This window comes from Neodiprion fabricii, chromosome 6, assembly GCF_021155785.1.
Source record: "Neodiprion fabricii isolate iyNeoFabr1 chromosome 6, iyNeoFabr1.1, whole genome shotgun sequence".
Lineage (NCBI taxonomy): Eukaryota > Metazoa > Arthropoda > Insecta > Hymenoptera > Diprionidae > Neodiprion > Neodiprion fabricii.
The window spans coordinates 18,991,414-19,016,264 of record NC_060244.1 but is presented as its reverse complement, the minus strand read 5'-3'; the positions used below and the strand labels follow the sequence as shown (position 1 = coordinate 19,016,264).

Here is a 24,851-nt window from a genome sequence, read left to right as displayed (position 1 = left end):
GCGACGTTTGAATTGTAGTAACGTCAATCTAACGAAACGTAGAAAAAGAAAATTCTATATTTTGTAACTTGGAAATAACATTTAACCAATTGAATATTTACGAAATTTAAGTTTACTGTAGTATTCAGACAATCTTGACAAACTTGCGCGAAATACCGAACAGTTTTTATTTTATTTCATCTTTTTCTACAAAACTGCGTCGTTGGGTAATAAAGTTACTACCTAACCTCGGCTCGACACTAATTCCGATGGACCAATTTTGCCGCATGTCGAACACAGCTGCATAATATAACTTGCTTTGATCGTCGCTGATTCCGTCCAACGTAACAACCCCTGTACACCATGTTGTGCCTTGTGACGGTTTTACTTACCTTTTCGTACCTTTCATACCTCTCTCTCTCTTTCTCTCTCTTTCCTTTCGCTTTTCCACCAAAACATGAGAAACACTGCATAGCACACTAGCAAACCGCTCACAATCAGATGCAGTGAACGACGACGACGCGACGCCTCTAGCACGCAACGTTCGCGACAAGAGAGTTTCCTTCGTACAATCGGCTGCACGCAGCTCTGTATGCACGTAAGACATCCACACGTGTATTTATAATATACATATACATATATATATATATATATATATATATATATATATATATATATATATATATATATATATATATATATATATATATATATATATCGTGTTCCAAAAACGTTATATTATAGGAAGAGAAAAAAAATTTCTTCATCTTTTGACTCTTTTTTTAAATAATATATGTGTAACGTATAAATAACTGGAATATTGCAGTGATTGCTTTTCTCGTATTTTTTTTAATTCTTATTTATATATAATATACATGTATACTCTTGCTCCGGTATTTATATACTATATTTCGTAATTTCTCTTTCCTCCCCATACCGGGATCTTATCTCAAGCGGTCAAGAAGTAATCTCGCAATTTTGTTTCCACTGAAAGCAGTTCTACCGCTGATTTTCAACGGGTGTATGAACAAGGAGAAGAGAAAGGAAAGAAATAAGACGAAAGAAGGCAATGGTTATTATTTACGATTTCACGTCACTCAAGTTTCTGTATTATGTACGTAAATATATATCATATAAATATAAAAAGTCCAATACCGAGATATGAACAGAAATTCAATCATGATCGAAAGGAAAACTTTGTGCACTCAAAATTTTCGGTAATTTTCTTATTATATGAATTTAAATCGATTTCGTATTTTCGTCGAACCGAGCCTGTCGCGAGCATGTCTCTCCAATCATCTATTGCTCGACTCGAGACTTTGGCTTTGCCGCGACGCGTATATCTCTGCGAAAGTAATTTTCAAACTTGGCGTTTTTATATATCTCATTTTCTTTTCCTTCCTCTCTGTCTTTTTTCAAATTTTCTTCTACAAATATTCTTATCCCTGAGATCAAAATTGCTTGCAGATTTAAAAATGCAGAGTTTACAATAATCTGAGAATTGGATAAATCCATATTCTGCGATATTTCGCGTAAGATATTTCATTCCATTCCTCGAGTATAATTATTATATTACTTGAAACCCTCGTCACGCGGTATTGGGCCAAGGAACGACCACGAATTATTGGCACAATTCGTTTAAACGTTTATACATCATTCAGAGTACGTTTAAACGGCCACGTTTCGATTTCTAATCATACTTCATTTTTATTACTATTAACGTAAAACCATTCCTTGGACTCTTGCGTTACATTCGTTTCTTTCTACACTTACTCATTTTTCACCATCTTTTTTTTCCTATCTTCGTTTCACCGTTCGACAGTTATGGCTGTGCTGCAGATTATTTCCATATGTGCGTGCGTAGCTTCCCATTTCTCCGTATACATGTCTGCTTTGTACAGGACATTGGGAATTAGAAATTTTATAGATTTCGCGCCACTTCCTTTTACTACCGATTTCTCCACAACTTCTCCATTCTTACGCTTTATGATTTTCGTTAAAATGCAAAAAAAAAAAAGAAATCACCAGAAAATAAATTTTAGACAAACGAACAGGCACAGAAAAGAAAAAAAGGGTGCAGGCGACAGTTTGTCGTTGTAAACAAAAGCCTAGGTACAACATTATGTAGGTTACATCCTGCAATTAACCCACGATATTATATATCGGTGTAAAGCGAAATAATAATAAAAGTAAAGTAAAGGAGAGAAAAATCGAATATCAATCAATGTGGAAATGACGAATAAAAAAAGTACAATGTCGAGAAGAAAATAACGTCTGGCGCCCATTTCTTTTCGTCATCGTCGATTCCTCCCTTGATATTATACGTATATACACGTACGTGTAAATAGGTATATTTTGTAAACCAAGTCCTCACGGCCTTGTCAACGTACCAATTTACAAAATGCATATTATAGTACAGCACAACAGTGTAACGGTACCCACATACGCTGTATGTATGTGCATGATCACGTATTACAGTTGTTCTGCATATTTTAACGATTCCCGAGAAATAATTGGTCGATCCTTATCGCCGACCTTTACGGCGAAAATTATCGACCGATATTGTACGCATACAGGATTTCTTCCATGCAAAGGCAGCGACGGGCTGTCCACACTTTACCTGGAATCTAGTATGTAATACACATTTTGTACTATACTTATTCGTATTTGCGTATATTGTATACATTATACATTACGTATAGTCGTTTGTTTCTAAACCTTTGATAGCTTCTCAGAATATTGTAGTCACCTCGAAAATAAGGTACGTTATATGTCGCGTGCTTTGTTTGCCTGAAAAATGAAATAAAATAAAAAATAATGCTAATAAAAACGATGTTTCACAGGATGAACGAAATGTAAAAACCAATGCGCGCGCAGTCGACGTCGCACAGTCTGCAAAACACTTTCTAGGACACTCTTTGACGATCGTGTGATAATATCTCTATATAAAAACTCCCCGTGATATTACGTCCAACAATATGCCTCACCGACAAATTCGACAAAGCTGCTGCATACGATTTACTCTAATCGTGTGACCCGAAGAAGAAAAGCATTCTTTTTTCGTTGTCCGCTATAGCTTAATGCGCATTCAACCGTCATGAGAATAATCTAAAAAATTTTCAGTTATCGATAGCAGTTGTGTTAAACACCGACAGCTGTAACAAAATTTTTTAGGTTAAATTTATAACGGTTGGTAGCCCTGGCAAAGAAACCGCTCTCGAATCGTAGTGCACGCGCATTAAATTGTGGCAGACGACGCAGCATTCCGTCGTTACCAATTCACTCTGTATGTCTTGTTTGCCTGAATAATCTTGCTCTTGTTTAGTTTTTCCCTGCTTTTTCGCCGACCGAGCGACAGTAGATGGAGAAGATGATGTATTCGAGTCAGGATCGGCACGTTGCATCGTTGTGTACGTAGCATTGCTAGTGCCGGTCTCTCAAGGTATACCCTTCCGTATACAGCCGGTGGCCGCGTGGCAGGCAGACTGAAGGAAACCACATAAATATAACGATATAAGCAACAATTCTGATTGCGCTGTATCCCCGACGTACGACGTACAGGGATAAACAAACAACGGGGAAACGAAAGAAAATTATAATATCGTACGCATACGTACGCGCGCTTATTTTTTACGCCAGCTATGCCGCTGATGCGAGGCTAGACGACCTATAAAATGCGTGTAATATTATCAAGAATTATAATGGCGGAGACAGAGAAAGGGTTAAAAATAGAAGGTGTGTAGCAGCTTTCTTTGGAAGACGAAAAGAGATTAGAACGTAACCTGTATACGTATACATTGCACATGTATATATATATTAGATATATACGTACATACACGCGTGTATATAGATAGATACGTAGAGTTTGCTACCGCGGGAGTTGAAAACAATGAAACTGCAACGAGACGCGAGACAAATGGGAAAATTATCTGATTGCACCATGGTATACCCCTGCACCTTATATACCTCTATTCCCCTGAACCCCGGCCGAGGGAAAGGTGGGTTTAGTTAGACGTGGAATAGAGTTTCACGTCGGTTTCTCCATTCTTTCTTCCCACGTCGTATATGTGTGTACAGGTACACACGATTCGGTATTCGCAGGTGGGTGCACAAAGGAAAAGAAAAGAAAAGAAATGAAAAGAAAGAGAGAAGGAAAAGGGAGAGGGATAGAGATGAAAAACAACGGTGTAAGAATGGGAATAAAGGGGTATATGGTACATGGATATGACGCGGAAACTTTTTTAAAACGCTATGCATGAACTGGGATTAAAAATGACATCTGTTTAAAAATACACATGTATGTATAACTTATATGTATTGTATTATACACCGCGATCGCTGTAAATATATTATCATCGTTATTATTATTATCATTATCATTATCATCATCATCATCGTCATTATCATCGGCCGGTGCTCGGAGAGGAGAGAAAAGAAAGAGGGGGAGAGAGAGAGAGAGAGAGAGAGAGAGAGAGAGAGAGAGAGGAAGAGTAAGCAAAAAAGCAACGACATGACGTAATAACCCAGCCATCTTATTTCGCGATGCAAATTAATTTTATAATAAGGCAGTAAAGGCGCGGAGGGGGAATAACGCGCGGTGACTCGAAATCAGCTCATTTTTTTTCATAGCCAAGTTTGTGTGTGTGTGTGTGTGTGTTTCTATATAGATATTATACCCCCCCTTATTCGAAGGATTTTCACCGTCATTACTCCACACGAAGCGAGTCGTCGCAGTCTAATCTAGAAAACGACGAGACGCCGACGCGGACGACGTGGGAAGGACTTCGGGTAATGTATTTCCGGATTTAGGTTGATATAATAAGCCGCGCGGTCAATTAGCGCCGATCCATCCGGTTATCTTCCTTCCATACTTTGTACGCCGCGGCCGCGTTTGTAAAGCTTAATTTAGAAACGCGGTGCCGCGGTCGATCGCGTACGTAACTGCAGTTATTCATAAATGAGTCTGCACTTAAGTACCTCTGTATAAACAGGCATAGAGAGAGAGAGAGAGAAAGAGAAAAAACCGGAGATCCTCGTTTACAACGTGGCAGATCGGCTGTAATGACGACGGGAGAAACAGCTGACTTCTCGTGTCATACACCGGCGAAGTATATAAGCGACACGACACCACCACCACCACCACCTCCACCTCCACCTCCAGACGGCAAAAGTGCACCGTCCTCCTCCTCCTCCTCTTTCTAGCTGCTCGCTCGATCCGGGGCGTATTTGTCCTTCGGGAGGTCGAGCGCCTTTGCGAGACAGTTAATTTCTTTATTCTACTTAAGCGAAGGCTGATAGTACGAAGAGAGTAAGGATATATCTATCGCGAAAATGCATCGCTGCGAGTCACGCGGCTTCTTCGTCTCCGTTGGATGCATCGGGGAATTGGGAAGCGTGGAAGCGGGGATATAAGGAGAAATTATGGCCTGATATTGTAGACGAGGTTGAAGCTAACAACCTTGGCGTAATGAAATATCTGAGAAAAAAAAAAAAAAAACGTTGCTTCAATTTCTTAATAACTTTTAACATTGAGTTGAGTTTGCAAAATATGAGGACGATTTGCACGGTTTAAGAAATGTATTCGGGTGGAGTTTTGGTGATTGTAATTTCGTGGCAATTTAACTTTATATCTGATGACGAGTTTCCAAATTTAACACTAAAATTGTTTTGTCATTGTAGTTTTTACAAAGGTTGCTTTATTACGGTTTAGACAATTCCAAGATTGCGAAGTAGCGATTTTTTCTCCCCTAAAAATGTATCTTGAAATTGAGAGGATGAGACCTTCCGGTTGCACTGACTATATCGGTAAAAAATATTTTAAACTTTCGTCGTCCGAGTTACAAAAATGCTTCAAACCTTGGGGAAGGATTAACGAGTCTGTGTAGTCACCAAGAGAAGTTTGATAAATTGTTTGTAAGATAAAATAAAAAGTGTGAAGGATTTAACCCCGTATACAGTAGCGTTTCATAACCTCTAAACGAGCAAAAATCGACTGCCACCATAGATTTAATTTTTTCCTGAATCGTCACATGAGCCCAATTTCAAGCTCCATACGTCGTTGTTGTTGAAAATTTTGTAACTATTCGGTCAAATAAGGAGACGAAAAATGTCTTGTAATACGATTTGCTTGCTCGTTCGGTATCGCATACGCTGTCATTTTCCGTAACGTTGCCAACTTCGATCTCATTGACGTGAACTACGTGTACGCTTGTAAAGTTCATACATACCTACCTTACGCGGAAACGCGGGCAAATCGCGTATAACGCGGTGCAGCAGGAGAAGGACTCTCCGACTTAGAGACATGAATGAAACTAGAATGCGTGTGGGTTATCACGGCGTGAGTCGGGCTTTCATGACCTCGCGAAAAAGGCTCTCAACTTGAGCACCTCTCTTAGGAACATGCAACCTGCACACTTCGTGCAATTTCGCCCACATTCGTTGGCTCCGATGATTTTTTTTTCTCTCCGTCGTTACTTTTCGCATAATCGTTCCGCGACCAATGCCGCGCAGGAATCTTTATATTTCGAACGAAAATTAGCAGGATGCGTGAAAAAGTCGTCTCGCCGTTGGTATTAATCGAAATTCCGATGCAACGATCAGGCTTTCCAAGGATTAATATCGCGCCCGTTGCAGCTCAACGATTCGCGATTCGCGGACGATTCCGCACCGTCGAATGCGGCCGGGTTAAGCGGCCAACGAAACGTTGAGAACCACTTCTGACGGCGTGTTAATGAATGATATTTTTTTCATTCAGCCTCGCCCTGCCCTACATTTCACCCGGTCGACCTATAGAGCTTTCGTGCTTCTGCTACTGCTACTGCTACTACATACTGCAGTCTCGACCCGCGCCCACACAGTTCCACTTTTGTTTGCCCCGACCACCACATGCTGCACCGAACCTAACTCCATTCGCCTCGACGTAATTAGAAATGATGAAAAAATTAACACCGGCATTCGGTCGGGCCGATTAAACTTCCACGCTTTGTGTTATATTTTTATAACTGCGGATCCTGTTTCATGAACAGTTCTGGCTATTTGCGTGCCTGCTGATAGTCCATTTTTATTTTCTTGTGTATAACGTATCGCGTTTCTTCAAATGTTAGTTGTCCGAAGTTCCCAGCGTTATTGTAACGGTACATTTTTAGCAAAACTTGTCATTTCGCAACATCAAGATTCTCCGGCTCATATTTCGCAAGCTAAACTTCTTCAAAAATATTCTCAACGTTACGAGATTATTATTTTTCTCACCACGCTTCGACACGTTAGCGTTATTAACTTTAACCTCATGCTTCTCCGCACTTTAATCGCTACAACAAAATACACACCGGATCTTTCAATTGCTAATTATCATTAATAGCATTATCTCCGATCAGTACGTGCAAATCTTGAATGCAAAAGATTACACTAATAAGCTATGTATACACTCAATCCACACGCGATGATGATTCTACAAGTGCCGTCTGAAAAGTTTCCACGATCACGGAGTAAAATAAAAAGAGTTATTATTCACAGTTTATTTCGGTTCGCTATTTTGTCTGCGAATAACGCGTATGTTGCATAAAAATCGTCGGGCTTGGACTTGTTACTTTCCAAATCGTCCGACGAGGACCTTGGTCCGACCGAATCACTGGCTAAGTACATAGCTAGGTGGATGGGTATACGCGAATATCCGTGTGACAAACTGACGTCATTTTATTGTTCGCGCAGCTGTCATCTCTGCATCGTGTGTCGTGACTCATTTTGGCTAAATTGAAGCCCGCCTACGTTATTTTATTGACATCGGCCCGAACGCTCGCTTCGACGTGCGTTTCGTTCGCCTCTACGCGGCTCTTCTCGCTCACGGCGTTCTGCTTGGAGCTTTTTTCACCAATAATTAGCTGCGTTTGGAATTCGCGTAAAATATCCTTTCAACTGTTCGTCGACGTCGTTGCGGTCGAAATGACGCTTCGCTCATTCGCTCAAGTAGTTTTCTATCTCCATTATTCTCCTCGAGGTCCTTTTCATCTTTTGTTTCTCTATATTCTCCGTGGGTTCATTATATTTTTAACTGAGAGGCGCGCAGGTTATGTATACGTTATATTATACATGCGGAAATGTAACGAAAGAGTTTGTCGGGGACAAACGGAGATCGTGACCCGCCTCAACTGCTGAAACCTTCTCGTTACGTTGTGTAACGTCGTTTACTTTGGACATTGGAATTTATTACACAAGATTTTATTTTTCACTTATTTTAAAGGTTCCAAGTACTTAAAAAACAATACAATAAAGTTTCTAATCACATATATACGCGGTAATTAAGTTATAGCGAAGCGTTGCTTGTACGGAGAAAATCGATTGCGGTCTTTAAATTCGTGCACGATGACATTGGCTGGAAAATTTGGTCTGTGCAATGTGTATATTAATATTGGATAAAAAGACAAAAAAAATTGTACAACCGAAAGTATAATTTCAGCTTTTGCTACAGCATCGGCGTATAACGAGAGAAAAGGGGTTACGCCGACCTACGTAATAAATACGTCCGCATGTCAACGCTACGACGCACGGCACGATTTCGCATATAAATTGAAAAAGAAAGAAAGAAAGGAAAAAAAAAAGAAACATAAGAGGAAAAAAATTTCTCTTCTCTTTGTCCGGTTAGGTAATACCGACGAGGGATAATTTGGTTCTTATTGTTCAGCCCTGAAGTGCAATTTACGTAATCTCTTTGCAAAGTGTGACGGTGTACAATATCGGGTATGTGTACGCACATGCCTATGTATAATATATGTATCCGTATTGTATACACGATATATATAATCTCGAAGTTTGTCGTTGTAAGCGGAAGGCATACGTTTCTCGTAACTTTTGTCTTTCCGATTCAGAATAGAGATGTGTCATCGAGCGTTGTCGAGTCTCTCAATGCGTGTACAGCAGCAACTACCTCTGAGGTGTGTTTATACATATGCATATGAGTACAATAAATGTGTGTGCGTGGGTGCGCACGTAGAAATACGGCGGCATCCGAACGGGACACGAAAGTCGAACGATGAATGAGGAAGACCGCTCGTTCAGAGTCGAGAAATGGCGGTATGCATGGATAAAGCGGATCGGGTTCGGTATAGGTATATTATGGGTTATGCGCGTTTTTCGGACAACCTGCAGCAGTCGTCGTCGTCCTGGCTGACTGAGCGCATCTTTACACCTTATTGTGTCGCCATGCAGTTCGAGTACTGTAGACGAGGAGAGGCCGACGGTACATATAAGTCCTAGAATATGTACCCAACATGGTCGTTAAAATAACGATAATAGTTTTCCTCGTGCCAAGCTGCGTCGGCGACAAACCATCCGGCAAACTAACGACCAGAAACCCAACGCATTCGATACCAATTCGAGTGGTACCGAAGAAGGAAAAGGGGAATAGCAAAATATCCCCTCTTCTCAATCACGAATTAAACCGAGTTTTCTATTTGATCATGTTTTTCTCTTACGTACCCTTCTGCTTCCTTCGCCCCACTTCGGTGCTCAACTTATTTTTCTCTAACTGCAACTGTTGGATATCAAAGGAAACAAATTACCATTTACTGCTGTACGCATAGATACAGGTAAAGTGTGAAAAAGAACTGAAGCATTCATTCGAGTTTAAAGTATACCTGGTAAAACCTGATGAATCAGAATGTGCTATTCGGAGTTTGTAAAAATTACCGTTCATGATTCACTGATACCTTGCTTAAGGCATAGCACAGAGTGGGACGAAGTTTACTCTTGCCTTGCTTTTCACGCATACATATATCATACACCTACATGTACAGAGTGAGGCGCCGGTTGCTTCGTGCCAACCATCACCATCGCATATCCTGTAGCCGGAGAGTAGGTTGGTTGGTTGGTTCGTTCGTTCGTTCGTTCGTTCGTTCAACTAAAGTGTGTCCTATAGGTATTCGAGAATCTAGGATGCAGTTGCAGCTCTCCCGACGTACAGCAGTGGCATAATACAATTATTGGCTCCAAAGTTACACTTGAGCTGTGCCGGTACAAGTCGCGCTAAAGGCGGCACGCCCACGTTTCTATGTTACACGTTGGCAACGGTGTTGCTTCTTCCACCTGATTTTCCCGCAACCACTGCTAAATCTCAGCATCCCTTGCAGAGGTCTCGTTCGATCCTCTCAAATGGTCCGATCAACTTCCAACGTCGGATATTATCCATCGCGTTCCGCGAAAATAGAATTAATGATTACGATCCTAGCTACCATCACCATGTATCGACAGGTTTCGTTGCCGTCATTTAAATGCGGAATCATCGCATCGTTGGATGCGTGATTCGTGAACTTTACTTATGGTAATACTGGACCTTATCGTTTCTTCCAATTCCCCCCCAGTGTACAATCAAGCGTCCGTTGTTTACTTTGGGCTATTTGGATTGCCGGTCAATTCGTACACAACTAATCGTTCTTATCTGTTTGGCTACTTTTCAGTGAGCGGAAGACAAGCGGTGGGTGGAGCGCCACTCTATGGTCGTCTCGTCGCCGAGGAACCCCTGCCCACCGTCTGCATGGGACCAGGGTGCAGCACTGGGACGGCGTCGGGGGAAACGCCCGCCGATATCCACGCGATGCAGGCGCGAATACCTCACCGGTTTCGAGACCCCGCAATGGCACCCCTTCGCAAGCTTAGCGTCGACCTCATCAAAACGTACAAACACATCAACGAGGTAAGCGGAATACCAAGGAAATCCAACCCCTGAATTCCAAACATTTTTTATCCTGTTATATATCACCTGCGGACGATAATCGACAAACAAGTCTCCCTCTGGCTGGATTATTTACGATTTATTAAAACTACCGTTCTTTCGTTTACTCGTCGTGATTTTTGCCAAGGTCTTCTCGCCTTGCAAGACGATTCTTGAGGCACTGTGAAGTACCCACCTAATTTTCGTAAGTGGTGCAAAATGGAGAGGACTCGCTGCGCGAAACTGCCCACTTCGCGATATGGTTACTTCCTTGTTTCCCCGCATTTTTAAACTGCACGCATCGTTTTCACCGACAAGTTACGCACGTATGAGCCTCGAGCTTTATCACACCTCCTTGGGGTGACGAATAGACCGGGGTAAAGCAAGTTCGGTGAGGTACGAAACGAGGTGCTATTCTCTCCGCCATTGCAAAGTCTGAGAAAGAAGGAAACAAGCCGGATAAAGATGAGGATGAGGAGAAGGAGTAGGTTACTTGAGGTCACTCGGGGAGGCGTGTGAAGTGCGTTAAATATAAAATTGTTTACCGTTCAAATTAGATGATTCTAAAAACAGAAAATCGTTAATCCAGATTTTTCGGTATTGTACGTATGCGCATACGCGTACATTTCAAAGTATTGCTCTTCTCTCCTTCTTCGTTTAAAATTGGTTTCAACGGATTTCAAACGATTAAAACTTATAAAGTATCGTTGCACTCACGTTGAAAATTTTCTCGGGGGGATCGGAAGAGAATAAATCTGTCGAGTTTTTCGCGCTTCGATCCATCGCAGATTAGATGTTTGTGAGTTAGACACATCATGCAGTCCTGGTGAACAATCCCTGTGCAATACATGGCTAACGGGTTGGCGAAAAATTAATATCGTCATCTCGATTGCCGAACAGATGAACATTATACATATACCCCATGGTATAAACTGAAATGGAGTATGCAGTTGTTATCGGCAGTCTGCCAGCTGTCGTGGTGGGTGAATTCTGAGCGAAACGTGTAGCGCGCGTGACAATAGGATCACCGTTCTATAAGTGTCGCAGTAGTCGCCTACGCCTGAAATTCAATGCCCTATTCTTGAGCGTGGGCGTTTGCTCGCGGTCGTCTCCGTCAACTTTAACCACTGCGTCGTTTGCGTTTGAGACATTGCGCCTTGCTTTCCTACGTAAACCCGTGACGTAGAATATTGCGAGAAAAAGAGCTGTACCGATTATGCCTGCACACACTCTCCGCGGACTGATAGAACGTCAAACTTTTCCTCAACCGCCCACGTGGCCAACACGTGCGCAAATTATTCGACGTCACTCCGACGGTCAAAGGTCGCTTGATGTGCCCAATTCCCCGCAGCATCCTCCCACGTACAGCATCCGATCTTGATGTGAAAAAAAAAGAGAAGGAGAAGAACGCTGAACTCATGGGTATACAACGAATGTACTCTTTGGATTGAAAAGCACAAGTGTATAACGTGGTTGGCGAAGGTAAGAAGATTATTATATTTAAACAACTCGAAGTGTGGATAACGCAGGTTGCCGGGGGATTGCAACTTTGGTTAATTATTTGCAATTAATTACGTCGCTCGTAAACTAGCTTACGGTGAGACTCAAATTAACGTTGGATTACTTCGTTTACCGGGCGAGACTGCTGCTCCTCAGCAAATTTCGCTGCTCCTGCTAACGCGGCGAGGTTGAATCCCTTATACTCGGCCACCTCCGGACCCAGTTCGTCGTCGTTTCGCGGCGGTATCCCGCGACGAAGGAAACGGCGAAGATCGACCGGACAGCGGAATTTCGGAACCAGAAATCGGGCTTACGTTGAAGGGCTTGTACGCGTGTTGAGGTGCCCCCGAACCGTGGAGCTTCCGTAAACTCGTGGCAACGGTGGGTTCGCATACTTCGATGCCGATGGGCGCATTTCTGAACGTTGACAGTGCGGCCGCAGATCGACTGCACTGCACAACGCGGCACTCTGTTAGGTATATACCGTACGGTTTTATACCACGATGTGAATGTGGCAGGTGATGACCCGCGACGTTGTTGAAGGTACACGCAGTATTGTACGTAACGTATTTCCGAGGCAGACTGTAAACTGTAAACTGTAAACTGTAAACTGTAAACTCTAAACCGATGTGAATGAGGAAGAGGAATCCCTGGTCGATGCAGCTGCTGTTGTTATACTAACCAATAAAATTCCAGGAATTTCGCCCGTGATAAGATGGAAATTCAAACAGCCTTTCCCCGCTACTGGGGTTGGGAACCAATAAAATCAATTCGCAAAATAGTTTTCGCGTTCCATTCTGTGAAAGCTGTGCAGGACACCGCAAAGTTTAGCATATATACGAGGTGTGGTGCAAAGTTACTGCCCTCTCTAACCAGCTCTGCAGGACTTTGCCAGGTGCGGTTCTAGTAGGCTTGCAAAATGCCGACGAGACTTCCAGTGACGGACCTTCGAGTTCGAGAGAGAAACAAAAAAATAAATAAAAAATAGAGAAGGAAGGTAAGATACAGAGGAAAGCTCAATGTGCGAGCTGTATAGGAGAGGGACAGGCTGCCAATCAACGAACTGAATCCAACCTTATTAAAAGTTACAACCGGGAAGGTATTCAACTTTCTTCCGAGAAGCGTCATATATAATAAGAAGACCGTCGGTCGTTGACGGCGAATAAGACTTGAAATTCCATTTGCCAACAAGAAAGGGAGAAGGAAGGAGCGTAAAGTTTCCAAGCGATTCTTTGAGTTCGGCAAGCTTTAAGAATACCAACGTGCCGCGAAGACAGGTATTTAACGGCAAGTCTTTACGATATAGTACTTCCGGAATTTGATCACCTCCGCAAATTGATAACCAGTCTCGTCGCGCCTACTTACAATCTCCGAATTCACGGGAAGCATTTTTCTGCGATGATGCACTGTAAGAAACAATATCAGGCTAAAGTTGGTAACGATGACGTAACAACACCTCAGGCTATAGAATCATTATTAATGGGCATTTTAAAACGATCTTAGAGGAGTTCGCCTTTCGAAATTGAGGTTTATTCTGTTTATAATGATTTACTAAATTTCCGACATTTCTACAAGTGCGAAGTGGCGATTTTTCTTGAGCATGCATCATTGGAGTAACGTTACCAACTTCATCCTCGCGAAACAATTCCGTACAGACTTGTATAGACTATAATTTGGTGTCAATCGCGCACTATCTGATGTAGAATTTTCGAATTGATTACAAAAATTGTTATATGACAATCCACATCGGCCAATTTCTGTTAATATTAATACCACCGTTTTTGACAGTGTACATAGAGTGCTGTTACATACCTTTACGTGACATGATTACGAAAACACCCGTCAAAACAAGAATATTCGAGAGAATTCCGAGTAATTGTTTACGGGCAAATTATTGTTACCGAACGAGTGACTTGGGTTGAGAAACCACAATAACAACCAGACATCTGGAGACGAAATAGCCGCTTTGAGAAGAATATAACTGCTCGTGGGATCAAGGAGTGGAAGTAATCGTAGGGAAGGTAAATTGGGAAACCCAGAGCTTTTTACCAGCTGTCAAGGAAGGTTCGCTCACGTTCTCTCTCTGTCTTTCTCCTTCCCTTCTTTCCCCTTGACTTCAGTCTACCCTTTCTGTCCCGCACTTCCTTATAAACCCAGACGCGGCCTGCATCGGAGTGCCTGTTTCCATACCTCGAGGAGTATACCTGTATGCGTCACCTAACATCTGCACGTCTGCACGATGATTCGCGCCAGAAGTTGTGTTTTGCGGCAGAAAAGTGGCGGCGGAAAGCCGCACGTTGAGATTTAGATACGAGAGATGTTGTTTGAACCGTGCTCAACGACGGCTATCGAATATCAACGCAATTTCACGTTAGTTTCAATCTTACTTCCGACGAACACTAAACCCCAAACGAGTAGTACACGGACGAAGAAGGTGAAGAAAAAAGTCAATGTGCTGCATTTATCGCGTTCATTATCTTCTCGGACATGATTCCACGTATTTGACGTATTTGGTAAAAACCGGTGATTAATTCGGGTTTACCACAACGACGTGTACGGGAAAATAACACAACGAATTTTACTGAACACCCGGTGCGCGTCTGCTGCAAGAGGTGGCTAATACCGCTGGGGAAAGGTGAGGATAAAAGGGCAGTGGCAGCAGACTGAGAGAGGCTGGGGCATCGGAGAGTGAGGAGGCAAATGAGGAATCGAACCCCATCAGCGTTGCTCCTGGGTTTGCGGGCGTTCCTAGAGTCTCGGTACTTCGAGAAGGAGTAGAGGAGGTGGCGAAGGGAGGAGAGGTCGTCGGTGAAGTCAGGAGAAGTTAGGAGGAGAACCCAGAAGCCAGAATAGCTTCGCGTATAATTATGAAAGACGACCCAGATGCCATTCAACTGAGATGGTGATGGCCCTCAGCTGCGAGTTGTTCAAAGTTGGGCGTACCTACCACCTACTACTGCACCCTTCGCTTCGCCTCGCAGACCAACGCCTCGACGACGAAGCGGGGATTCTCTTCACGCCGGAATCCTGATTATTATACGAGTTTTCGCACGACATCTGTTGTGGCGAGAATCACTTCGTATAACAGCGAATACTCGCTCATTTTACACCATCTATATCCAACGTTATGGGGTGTAGCAAACAGTAGTGCAACAAAAGTCTTGTAGTTGCAGATTTGATTTTTTATTAGTTTTTTTTCAACGTTCAACGATTGCTCATTGTAATTATCTCGGATAATTTTCACCGGAACAATGGTCGAAGGAAAGATGCTACCGTGATTCGACATCTGAAAAGTGGTCGTCGTTGAACGGACGAGTGTGAAAAAGATAGAGAGACACAGTTTGGCAAGATACGAAAATAAACTATAATGTATAAATGACTATTAATAAATCGACGGAGTCAGCTTTCGTTTGTACGAAAAATAGAAATTTATAAATCGACCATGACACTGCTGCTGGTCGAGTAGAGGGTATACACCGAAAATAAATACTCCCTAGGGGGATTTTGAACACGATGAAATTCGTTTTACGATGCTGGACTTCGCGATTATACCTTATGCATAATCGAACCATCATAAAGCTATTTTAATATAACGTCTCGACCAAAAAAACATCACCGACGTACGTGCCATGATAACTTTTATACCACCAAGCGTTCAGCAAACACGATGTACAGTGTGCCTTTATCAATTTCAATGACAAATATACAGTGCAAACAGTCTTTCGATTCCAGCTGTTTCTTTCATTCTCACTCCGTGTCACTTGTTGCTGCAGTTGCGAAGGCAGAGAAAAAAGACAATGCCCATTAAAATATCTACAACTTTGTTGTGTCTTTATGCCGTTGAATATGGCGGACTGGAGAACATCTATCTACGCCTATGAACGGCTCACGATAAGAAAGAACTTGGTAATCTGGCTGCAACTAGTGGCGAATCAAGAGCAAACTGGCATCGTCGATCCGTTTTCAAGAAATAAAATTTCCTCAGTGGATCTTCCGTGTGTGCAACATGTGAACGGCATATTTGACGCGCCCTGGGCAACCTTATCGGCAGACAGACGTTCACGTCATCGTTGTCGCCGTCCAACCAAGATTATGCAGTTTTATAAATTAATCGCTCCTTCGCAGCAATATCATCAACTGCACCGATAACCAATATCCCAGTATAGTAACGTCCGGTTACCCTGGGCACACTGGGTATACCTTATCTTCATCTCGACGCATGTGTGCATTGGACTTACCTACACACGTAACAACATGACACAGTGCAGACTTGACGACGTCAAGATGCACGCTCACTGTACGGGTTATTAGGAAGACCAGTTAACAATGTTAGCGAATTCGTCAGCATCGCGTTATTATACCGTGTCGCACGGTTGTTCGAGTTGACTGAATTATTTTCGAGGTGGCGCTTCGACCGTCGTTCAATCGTGCTTTTTGCCCACCCGAAACCCACGAAGGTCGTTTATCTTTTCTTGGTTCGATTGGCTCAGGCCGAACGGTGAAACAGCGCGAGCGAGAGGCACCGACGCCGGTACCGCCACCTCGTCGTCATCGCGGCTGGCCCGAGTTTCCGACTCACAGCGAACACAAAGAGTGTCCTTCTCATCCACGAATGGAATTTAAGCCGTTCAGCCGCGAGTCGAGCGGCTGTCTGGTGGTACCACCGAAACTTTCCATTGACCGTTGCTGCCTGCGCGAGTGAGTCACGCCCACCATCTAGAAGACGAAGACGAAGGAGTAAAAGAAGGAAGAGAAGAGCGAAGGCGTACCACCATCTCCACTGATCGGCTATCCGGTTCAAGATTCTTGCGATCGCTCGTCATCCGATCGAGGATGCTCGGCGCTCGCACCCTGATGCAGGCGATCGTTGGTTGTCGCACAGCTTGCGACAACATCAGGTCTCGATAAGAACCAGGGGGAACTGCTATGGCAGACCCCACGGTGACCGCTCTACCGTGCGAATTCCTTTTCAAATCGCGCGCACCAAGCGACGCGGCGCGTTGCGTTTCCAGGGTTCAAAGAAGCGGGGAAAAGAAAGAACCAACTTACTCCTATCGCGCTCTTTCAATCTGTTCGCGGATGAGCGGCGTGCTTTTGCATTGGAGAAAAAGTTTGATAATAAAATGAATATTTCCTTAGCGGTATAAGAAACCATCGAGGCGATATCAAGCGGCGTTGAAAACCTTCCGATTCACATTTTCCTTTTTTCCGTTTCTCTTATGCAATCACCGCAGCATAAATCAGCATATCATCGACGATCGATTCATCGTTGTATTCCATCGTATTCAAACTCCGCTCGAACCTTTTTTACATCACGTCATTATATAGCCACTTCCCAGGCCGTGATTTCCGCATACTACTTTGTCTATTTTCCATCGTATACAAGGCTCATTGTCGGTCGGCTTGATTTCATCGTCAATACAGTATCGCTCCTGAGACGATAACCACAGACATTCGTGCTTTCCCTTCCGAGTCTTTATTCTCGACGTTATGCGAACAACGGAGCATAACTTGCAGCCGATTCTTCCTTCGTCTTCTCGACCGGATGAAACGTCCCTAAGAACAAATACGGCCGCTCGCGCGATGCCGCTTCCTCTTTATACGACACACGTTTTCGCGGCGTGTTATAACTTGCGAGTGCAGCGCGGAATGAAAAACTTCGCAACGCGTCTCGTCCTCGTTACGGTAGGATTCGATCGAACCGGACCAGACCGTTGGAAAGGCGTCCATCGTTCGAATCGTCATCGAAGCAACGGAACACACAGCCAGTCGAGAAGGTCGTGCAGAATGGCTTGCGTTTCGTCTGGATCGCTGCTGTTGCCGCTGCAGCCGTTTCATTCATGACTCGCAACGCGGCCACGCCAAGGTGCGGTGCCGTCGGTCGTCATCGTCCGCGATCTCGCTCGCCTACTTCTCTCTCTCGCTCTCGCTCTCGCTCTTCCCTCCCCCCCTCCCGCTCTTGTTTCCTCTTTCGACCTCTTCGTGCCCCACCAGTCCGCAACGACCTCACTCTCCATTCTCCAGTCCTCCTCTCGGAGCTGCTCGATCTTTGTCCTCTCTCTCTCTCTCCCTCTCTTCCTCCCTCCCGCCTCGTTCTCGCGCACCACTGGCTCGGCGACACGGGAGAGTCGGAGAATAAGGAGAAAGAAATTCATAACGGCCTCGTCCGCCGATGACGTACCGACATCTCCTCCGTCATCTTCCCGACGTCTGGCTGACGGAGTGAGCGAGACAGTCTCTCTCTCTCTCTCTCTCGCTCTCTCTCACTCTTGGCGAAAATAGCCAATGCGTCCGTCCGCGAGCTCTCCGAGCCGGCGCAACGGCGTTCCTACGACTCACACGCCCACGCGATGATTTCTTGTGCGTGGCGCTGGCCTGGTTGGCGGGTGACGGTGGCGGCACGACTCACGGGTATAATCGCGCAGAATTCGTGCGTGTCGAGATGCGCGAATCGCGGACGCGCGTCGCCCTTTCGAGGAGAGAATATACTGTATTACCTGTAGGACGACGCGTAGCCTGCAAAGGCAATTGTCGTCTGTTCCATCGACCTATTATACCTATGGTCCCGTCTCGGAGATGCTTTAGGGATCGCGAAAGGATACGCGAAGAAACCGCGGCGCGCTCTTTGCTCGGTCTCGAGGGATCCGATCACATCAATGCCATCCTGACATCCGCGACCTCGCCGATGACTCGACAATGATCGTTTGGCAAGAATGCGTGCGCTGGTGACCATAGTTTATGGATCTGACAAGAGAGAGGTGAGCGGTAGCTGCTATTTTTGCGCTGAGCTACTGCAGTTTTACCTGCTCGACTTTTCAATATGATATTAATATAGTATACTGTTGGAGAATAATTTGATAACGCAAAGTGCGAATAGATACAGTACGTCTCGCTGTCGGTCACCGATCAGCTGATTTTCGTTGAAACCTTTCGCGGTAAAGAGGACAAACTTTCCCTCAACGTACATACCTCGAAATAACTGATTACTTCGCCTTAACAACCACCCTTCCCCCCCGACCCAATGCCATGGGCATCACCGTCAGATATCTAGAGATCTCTTAACCACTACCGTCTCTCGACTCGGCTTACACGATTTAAACTTGAAATGTTCGCAGAAATTCCTTGCCAGTGGATCATCGGCGCATCACTGTCGGTCGGTCTACCGTGCATACGTAAAAAGAAAGAAATAAAGAAAAGAAAAAAAATAAATAAATATTCCGGCACCGGGCAAAGTTTCCCGCGTCTGCAGTGTACGGAGTAAAGCGTGTTGCGATCAATTGCAAGAACGTGTTGTAATTATAATAATGATAACAACAATGACAAACATGTTCAATGATACGCGAATGCTGCTGGACACGAGAGGCATGTGTATGTATATGTATAAGAAGCATAATATACATATGATTAACGGTGAGAGGTTGAAGAACGTTCTCGTTAAAGAACATTTTTGTGAGTCTTGTGCCGTACGGACCGTACTGAACCAGTCTCTCTCTCTCTCTCTCTCTCTCTCACACTCGCTCGCCCCACTATCTCGCTCTTTTTCCCTCTCGTGCAGTCGCGCATAGCAACAGACTGGAGGAGAAACTGACTACTGCACCACGGGGGCAGAGCGCAGTGTGTTCAACGATGTACGAACGAACGGACAATACCTGCGGCAGGACTGCAGCAGCAGGATGACCGACCTACGATTCGAGAATACCGGTTAACCTACGCGATCTCATCATCGCGAACTCCCTGCAGGAGCTGCAACCCGCAGATATCGCCTGGTGAAGTTTCACGAGGATTTCTCACTCTCTCTAATTCCCTCTTTCATCGTTCTCTTCCTCTCGGATTAGTTGAATACGATCTTCAGGATGTAACTAGGCTGTTTTAAGCAGCCGCTGCTGAAATTATTAACCTTTCGAAAAAGTCGTCGGGAAGAGTCAAGGAATTCCCATCGTTCCCTTTGTCTGTTAGACTTTGTTATTATGGAGATACCTCACGGGTTTCGGACCTGACTCCTTTACCTCTCGACCGTTTTCTTCCAGAGATACAGACATTTATTTGGCTTACATAATTGCGAACCTTGTCGAGACTGAGGCCTGTTAATAACCGCTACGACGAGACATTGGATTTCGTCGAACAAAGATACAGAACCAAAGCGATGTGTTGCTGTTGCTGCTGTCGCTGTTACCTTTTTAGGAGTCCCTGCTGATGAGTACAAATACGAAATTTCTGCTCTTTAACGCAAGGATTACACACCCGTGTGCTTAAAAACTGAAACCGTGCGTTAGGTAATTTATTTTTGCCTTTACTGCGATAAGATCGATTATGCAATTGTGTTAAACGCCTTGATTTTCGACTTTTCCGCGCACACAAAATGTGAGGGAAAAAAATCGATTATCCGCGTAAAACCGATTTTCAACAGTTTCTGTTCGAGCGATTTCTTTCCATAAACGCAAAAAGTCGCCGGTAGCAAATCCTCCCTAGGAATAAGTCAATTACTTCGCATTAAAGAATTATTTCTTTTTTTCCAATTTTTTCAACGGTTAAACTAAAATGATAGCAAAATCTTTGCCCTCGTTCGTTTCTTGTCGACTTTTCTTATTGTAAGAACAGAGAGGTGGTCGTTTCCTTTACATTCCAGTGTGCTCGATCTGCAGATCCAAATTGTCCTTTATTCTTCTTCGTTATTCTCTAACCCATCAAATGCTCGTGGAAATGAAAATTTGGTGATAGTAATGCAGGTCTGTCATTGGTGGTCGTTAAAATAATAACCTGAATTCAAAAGTAGTATTTAATTAACCATCTAGCCGTTGCAGCGTAAGGAAATTAATGGTTTAACAGGTGTGTGCGTCGGCAATTACGTTCAATAATTTTTGTCCTTCGGTATGGTTGAATTACTGGAAAAAAACGGAGATTAAGAAAACGAGGGATGAAAAAATGAAACCAGCTTTGCTTGTCTGAGGCTAGAATAAACACAGAAAAATAACGGCAACCTGTAACCCAAGAGGAACAAGCAGCAAGCAAGCCGCTCGGTAAACATAGAACAGCAACGTCAGCAGTATTGTCTCTTTAACGCTTACGTCGTGTCAGCGTGGGATGAAAATCACCCTCATTTTCATATCACGACTTAATTAGTAGAACGATGATACAGCTCGTCGAACGCCTAGAAATCGGGAAAAGTCCATCAATAGATCGGCGCGAATCTCCTGCTTAAATGTCGCCATTTTGACTTAAAATTATAAACACCTGATTTTGGAATCTACAAAGTTTCACGTATAATCAATTTTTCCTTAGATGTTGTTGATTTTCGTAAATTATACTTGGTTTCCTTGATTGATATTTATGAAGAGAAGCAAGGAATAGGGTATAAATATTAAAAGCATTAGGATAATTTACGCAAAATAAATACCGCTTAAGCTAACGCAATCGTGCCTATAAATTGCACATCGCAATTATTTTGGCCCGCGTTCATACGGGTAATCGTCATAGTGACAAATGAACTGTTATGGTTATTACTGTAACGGTTGGTTAGGCTAGACGGGGGATGCGATTGGTTTGCAACTCATAGACCGGGATGATCCCGTTATCAAGGAATTTAGCCACGAATAGCAGCTACCTTATACGTCTCCAGTTTCATCTCCGTTCCCGTCAGTTTGTCTCTCTCCTTCCGCCGGTTTCTCAGTTTCCCGTTAAACGGTTGACCATACAGTTCTGCTTCGAAGTATAAAGCTGTTCAATCGATCCGCTAAATTAAAATGATTGAATGCGGTGATCGGTAATTTAAGATATTTCGAGCGTTTCGTACCTCTCAGCTCTGCAGAATTAACAGTATTGCTACTCGAATTATTTCGAGTTTATGTAGCGGTTTTAATTTTCTTTGAAAAAACAAACAAACAAGGGGGAAAAAAAACCTTTTCACCGTATAACAATGTGCGGTAAGGTTTGCTTTTGAATTTTACTTTGATTTCGGTATGCCTTTTAGCGTATACTTGGATTTTTTTCCAAGTACTCGCATGATATTATGCAGCACTTTGATCACTCCTTTGGCAGTTTGGTGGCCCAGGGTGAATGCGGGGATCCATTGCCGGCGTGACTTTCACGTGGTCCCTGAGTATCGATTTGCACGACGCGGCCAACCACCCGTTCAGATTCTGCGCGACTCGCCCCGTCCGTTGGCCAAATCACATGGCGATGGCAATTCTTCAGAAAATAGAATAAGAAACTAGTAAATATTCGATAAAGAAAATTGCGACTATTTTAAGCAGAATACAGAACGACCTAGGAGTCAAAAATCCGCGTGCGTTCACCAAAGCCTTCGATCCTACGTGAATAATTTTATTAATCTCGAGATTAGTATGATAATTTTTACATACCTATGTTATATATGCAGCTAATACATAGAATCTTGAAGTCATGTTCTAATTCGTACATTCATTATTCACTTTGAAAAATCTACCGTTGTATATATTCGCCGTACTCGTGTCAAGAGCACAGCCTTATGAAAATTGGGGCAAAAATATTCTGAAAATTGATCGGACTAACGTAATGTCGTCCATCTTGAATCCCATAGTACCCTAATATACGTTTTACTACGTAATATTAGATAAACCGTTGGGAAATTATATTATTAAATGAAGATCAAAAATTTTCAAGCCATTATTGAAAAGGTGTTCTTCGAAAAATCCTACGTATGTGCAGTTTTGATCCCCAAAGTTTTTTTTTCCTGTAGAACACCTGGTATCATAGATTACGATTCATTTTTTCGTATCAAAATCGATTTTTTAATAATATTTTTCTACCCAAATGATGTTTCCTCTGAACTATTATGTAGAAAATCCCGAAATTGCAAATACTACACCTATAGTGTATAATTTAAATTTGAAATCATTAGAGAATAATACGACTTTGTTTCTTTCTTCTCTGTTGATCGACCAATGACACTTTGTGTGTCTGCCACCTCCTGGTTAATTTCAATACATGTCAATAGTGTGTATAATGTTATAACTAAAATTTCTTTCTTTTACAGGTATACTATGCCAAGAAAAAGCGAAGGGCGCAACAATTGCAAGGCGAAGATGGGTCCCATAAAAAAGAGAAAAAAATATATAACGACGGCTGGGATGATGATAACCACGATTACATCATCAAGAATGGCGAGAAGTTCCTTGATCGTTATGAAATCGATTCTTTAATAGGTTTGTTTCACTCATGATTTCTTTTCTCTCTCTATTTCATAAGTCTCTTTATATATAAGCCATAGGATATGTCAAAATAATAGCAAATTTTATTACAGTAGTATGAGTATTGATGTCAAATCTTTTTGACATTTTTCTTCATTTTTATTTCAAGATATAATTGCTATATATGTATTATGTGCAAGTTATATGTCACAAAAGAGCATTCAAGTTGTGGTGTACTTTCATATATTCACAACGCCACTATCATAGAATTCATAAATATCCTTGATTATTGATTGGCAAAGTTATCCTAATACGACGTTGTTGTTTATTAGGCAAAGGAAGTTTTGGCCAAGTAGTAAAAGCCTTCGACCATGTGGAACAGACTCAGGTGGCTATAAAAATAATAAAAAATAAGAAACCTTTCCTTAACCAAGCGCAAATTGAAGTCAGGTTACTGGAATTGATGAACAGAGCAGACACCGACAACAAGTATTATATAGGTAAGTTGTTAAATGTAACAGAAATCTGCGAGACGTCATATTTGTATGTCGTTCGAATTGAATAGTACAGTGTTTGGAATTTACAGTAACACGTGGTCTTTTTACGTTATTTTACAGTTAAATTGAAAAGGCATTTCACATGGCGAAATCATCTGTGTTTGGTATTTGAGCTACTTTCCTATAATCTGTATGATTTATTGAGAAATACCAACTTCCGAGGTGTGTCTCTCAACCTGACGAGAAAGTTTGCACAGCAGCTATGCACTGCCCTGATGTTTCTGTCCACACCGGAATTGAATATCATACACTGTGATCTGAAACCTGAAAACATCTTACTTTGTAATCCAAAAAGGAGTGCAATCAAGATTGTAGATTTTGGGAGTTCGTGTCAACTTGGACAGAGGGTAAGTTAACAAATAAATCCTGCTGGTAGTCACGGTCCAGGTACTAAGGTTAGAGGGATTTTTTTAAGGACTTATTTTACAATTTCAAAACTAGGCTCCTGATCTTTCCCAATTGCAGATTTCCATTCGATCCCATGAAAAAAATCCCTGGGTCCTACTTCTCTCTCCTAGCTCCGTCATTTCTCCAGGGTTTCCTCGGAAAAGCAGTTATGCAAAAAATACTGTTACTTTTAAATATCATTTGTACAATTATTTTCGTGTATAGTTATAGTTCTATGAACTATAGTTAATCTCTGATTTGTACTTATTTCATTTTCATAGATAATAATTTTTCCTCACCTTCTTTGTTGCAGATATATCAGTATATTCAGTCTAGGTTTTATCGCTCTCCTGAAGTCCTGCTTGGAATACCTTACGACTTGGCGATAGATATGTGGAGCCTTGGCTGCATTTTGGTGGAAATGCACACTGGAGAACCGCTTTTTAGCGGGGCTAACGAGGTAATGTTGCCATCGTATCTTCCCTTACGTTAAATTATATTCTTGCATATTGCTCTGGTTATATTATATTTTCTTTTCGAGGATTTCCTAATTACATATTG

General features: G+C 42.7%; 1 protein-coding gene across 5 annotated transcripts in view; it reads left to right on the top strand.

The window, feature by feature from the left end:
- LOC124184422 (serine/threonine-protein kinase minibrain) overlaps nt 1–24,851 on the top strand; it is a 55,998-nt gene that overhangs the window by 21,562 nt on the left and 9,585 nt on the right. For 4 of the 5 annotated variants that reach the window (XR_006871194.1, XM_046574106.1, XM_046574107.1 and 1 more), the window contains exons 3-7: nt 10,428–10,663; nt 23,193–23,361; nt 23,679–23,846; nt 23,964–24,250; nt 24,604–24,750. Coding sequence is in view for 4 of the 5 variants with exons in the window: in XM_046574106.1 (XP_046430062.1) it covers nt 10,428–10,663; nt 23,193–23,361; nt 23,679–23,846; nt 23,964–24,250; nt 24,604–24,750 (1,007 nt within the window). In the remaining variant the exon portion in view is untranslated. Of the gene's footprint in view, nt 1–4,733; nt 4,768–10,427; nt 10,664–23,192; nt 23,362–23,678; nt 23,847–23,963; nt 24,251–24,603; nt 24,751–24,851 lie in introns of those variants that run through there. The other variant, XM_046574109.1, reaches the window with a different exon arrangement.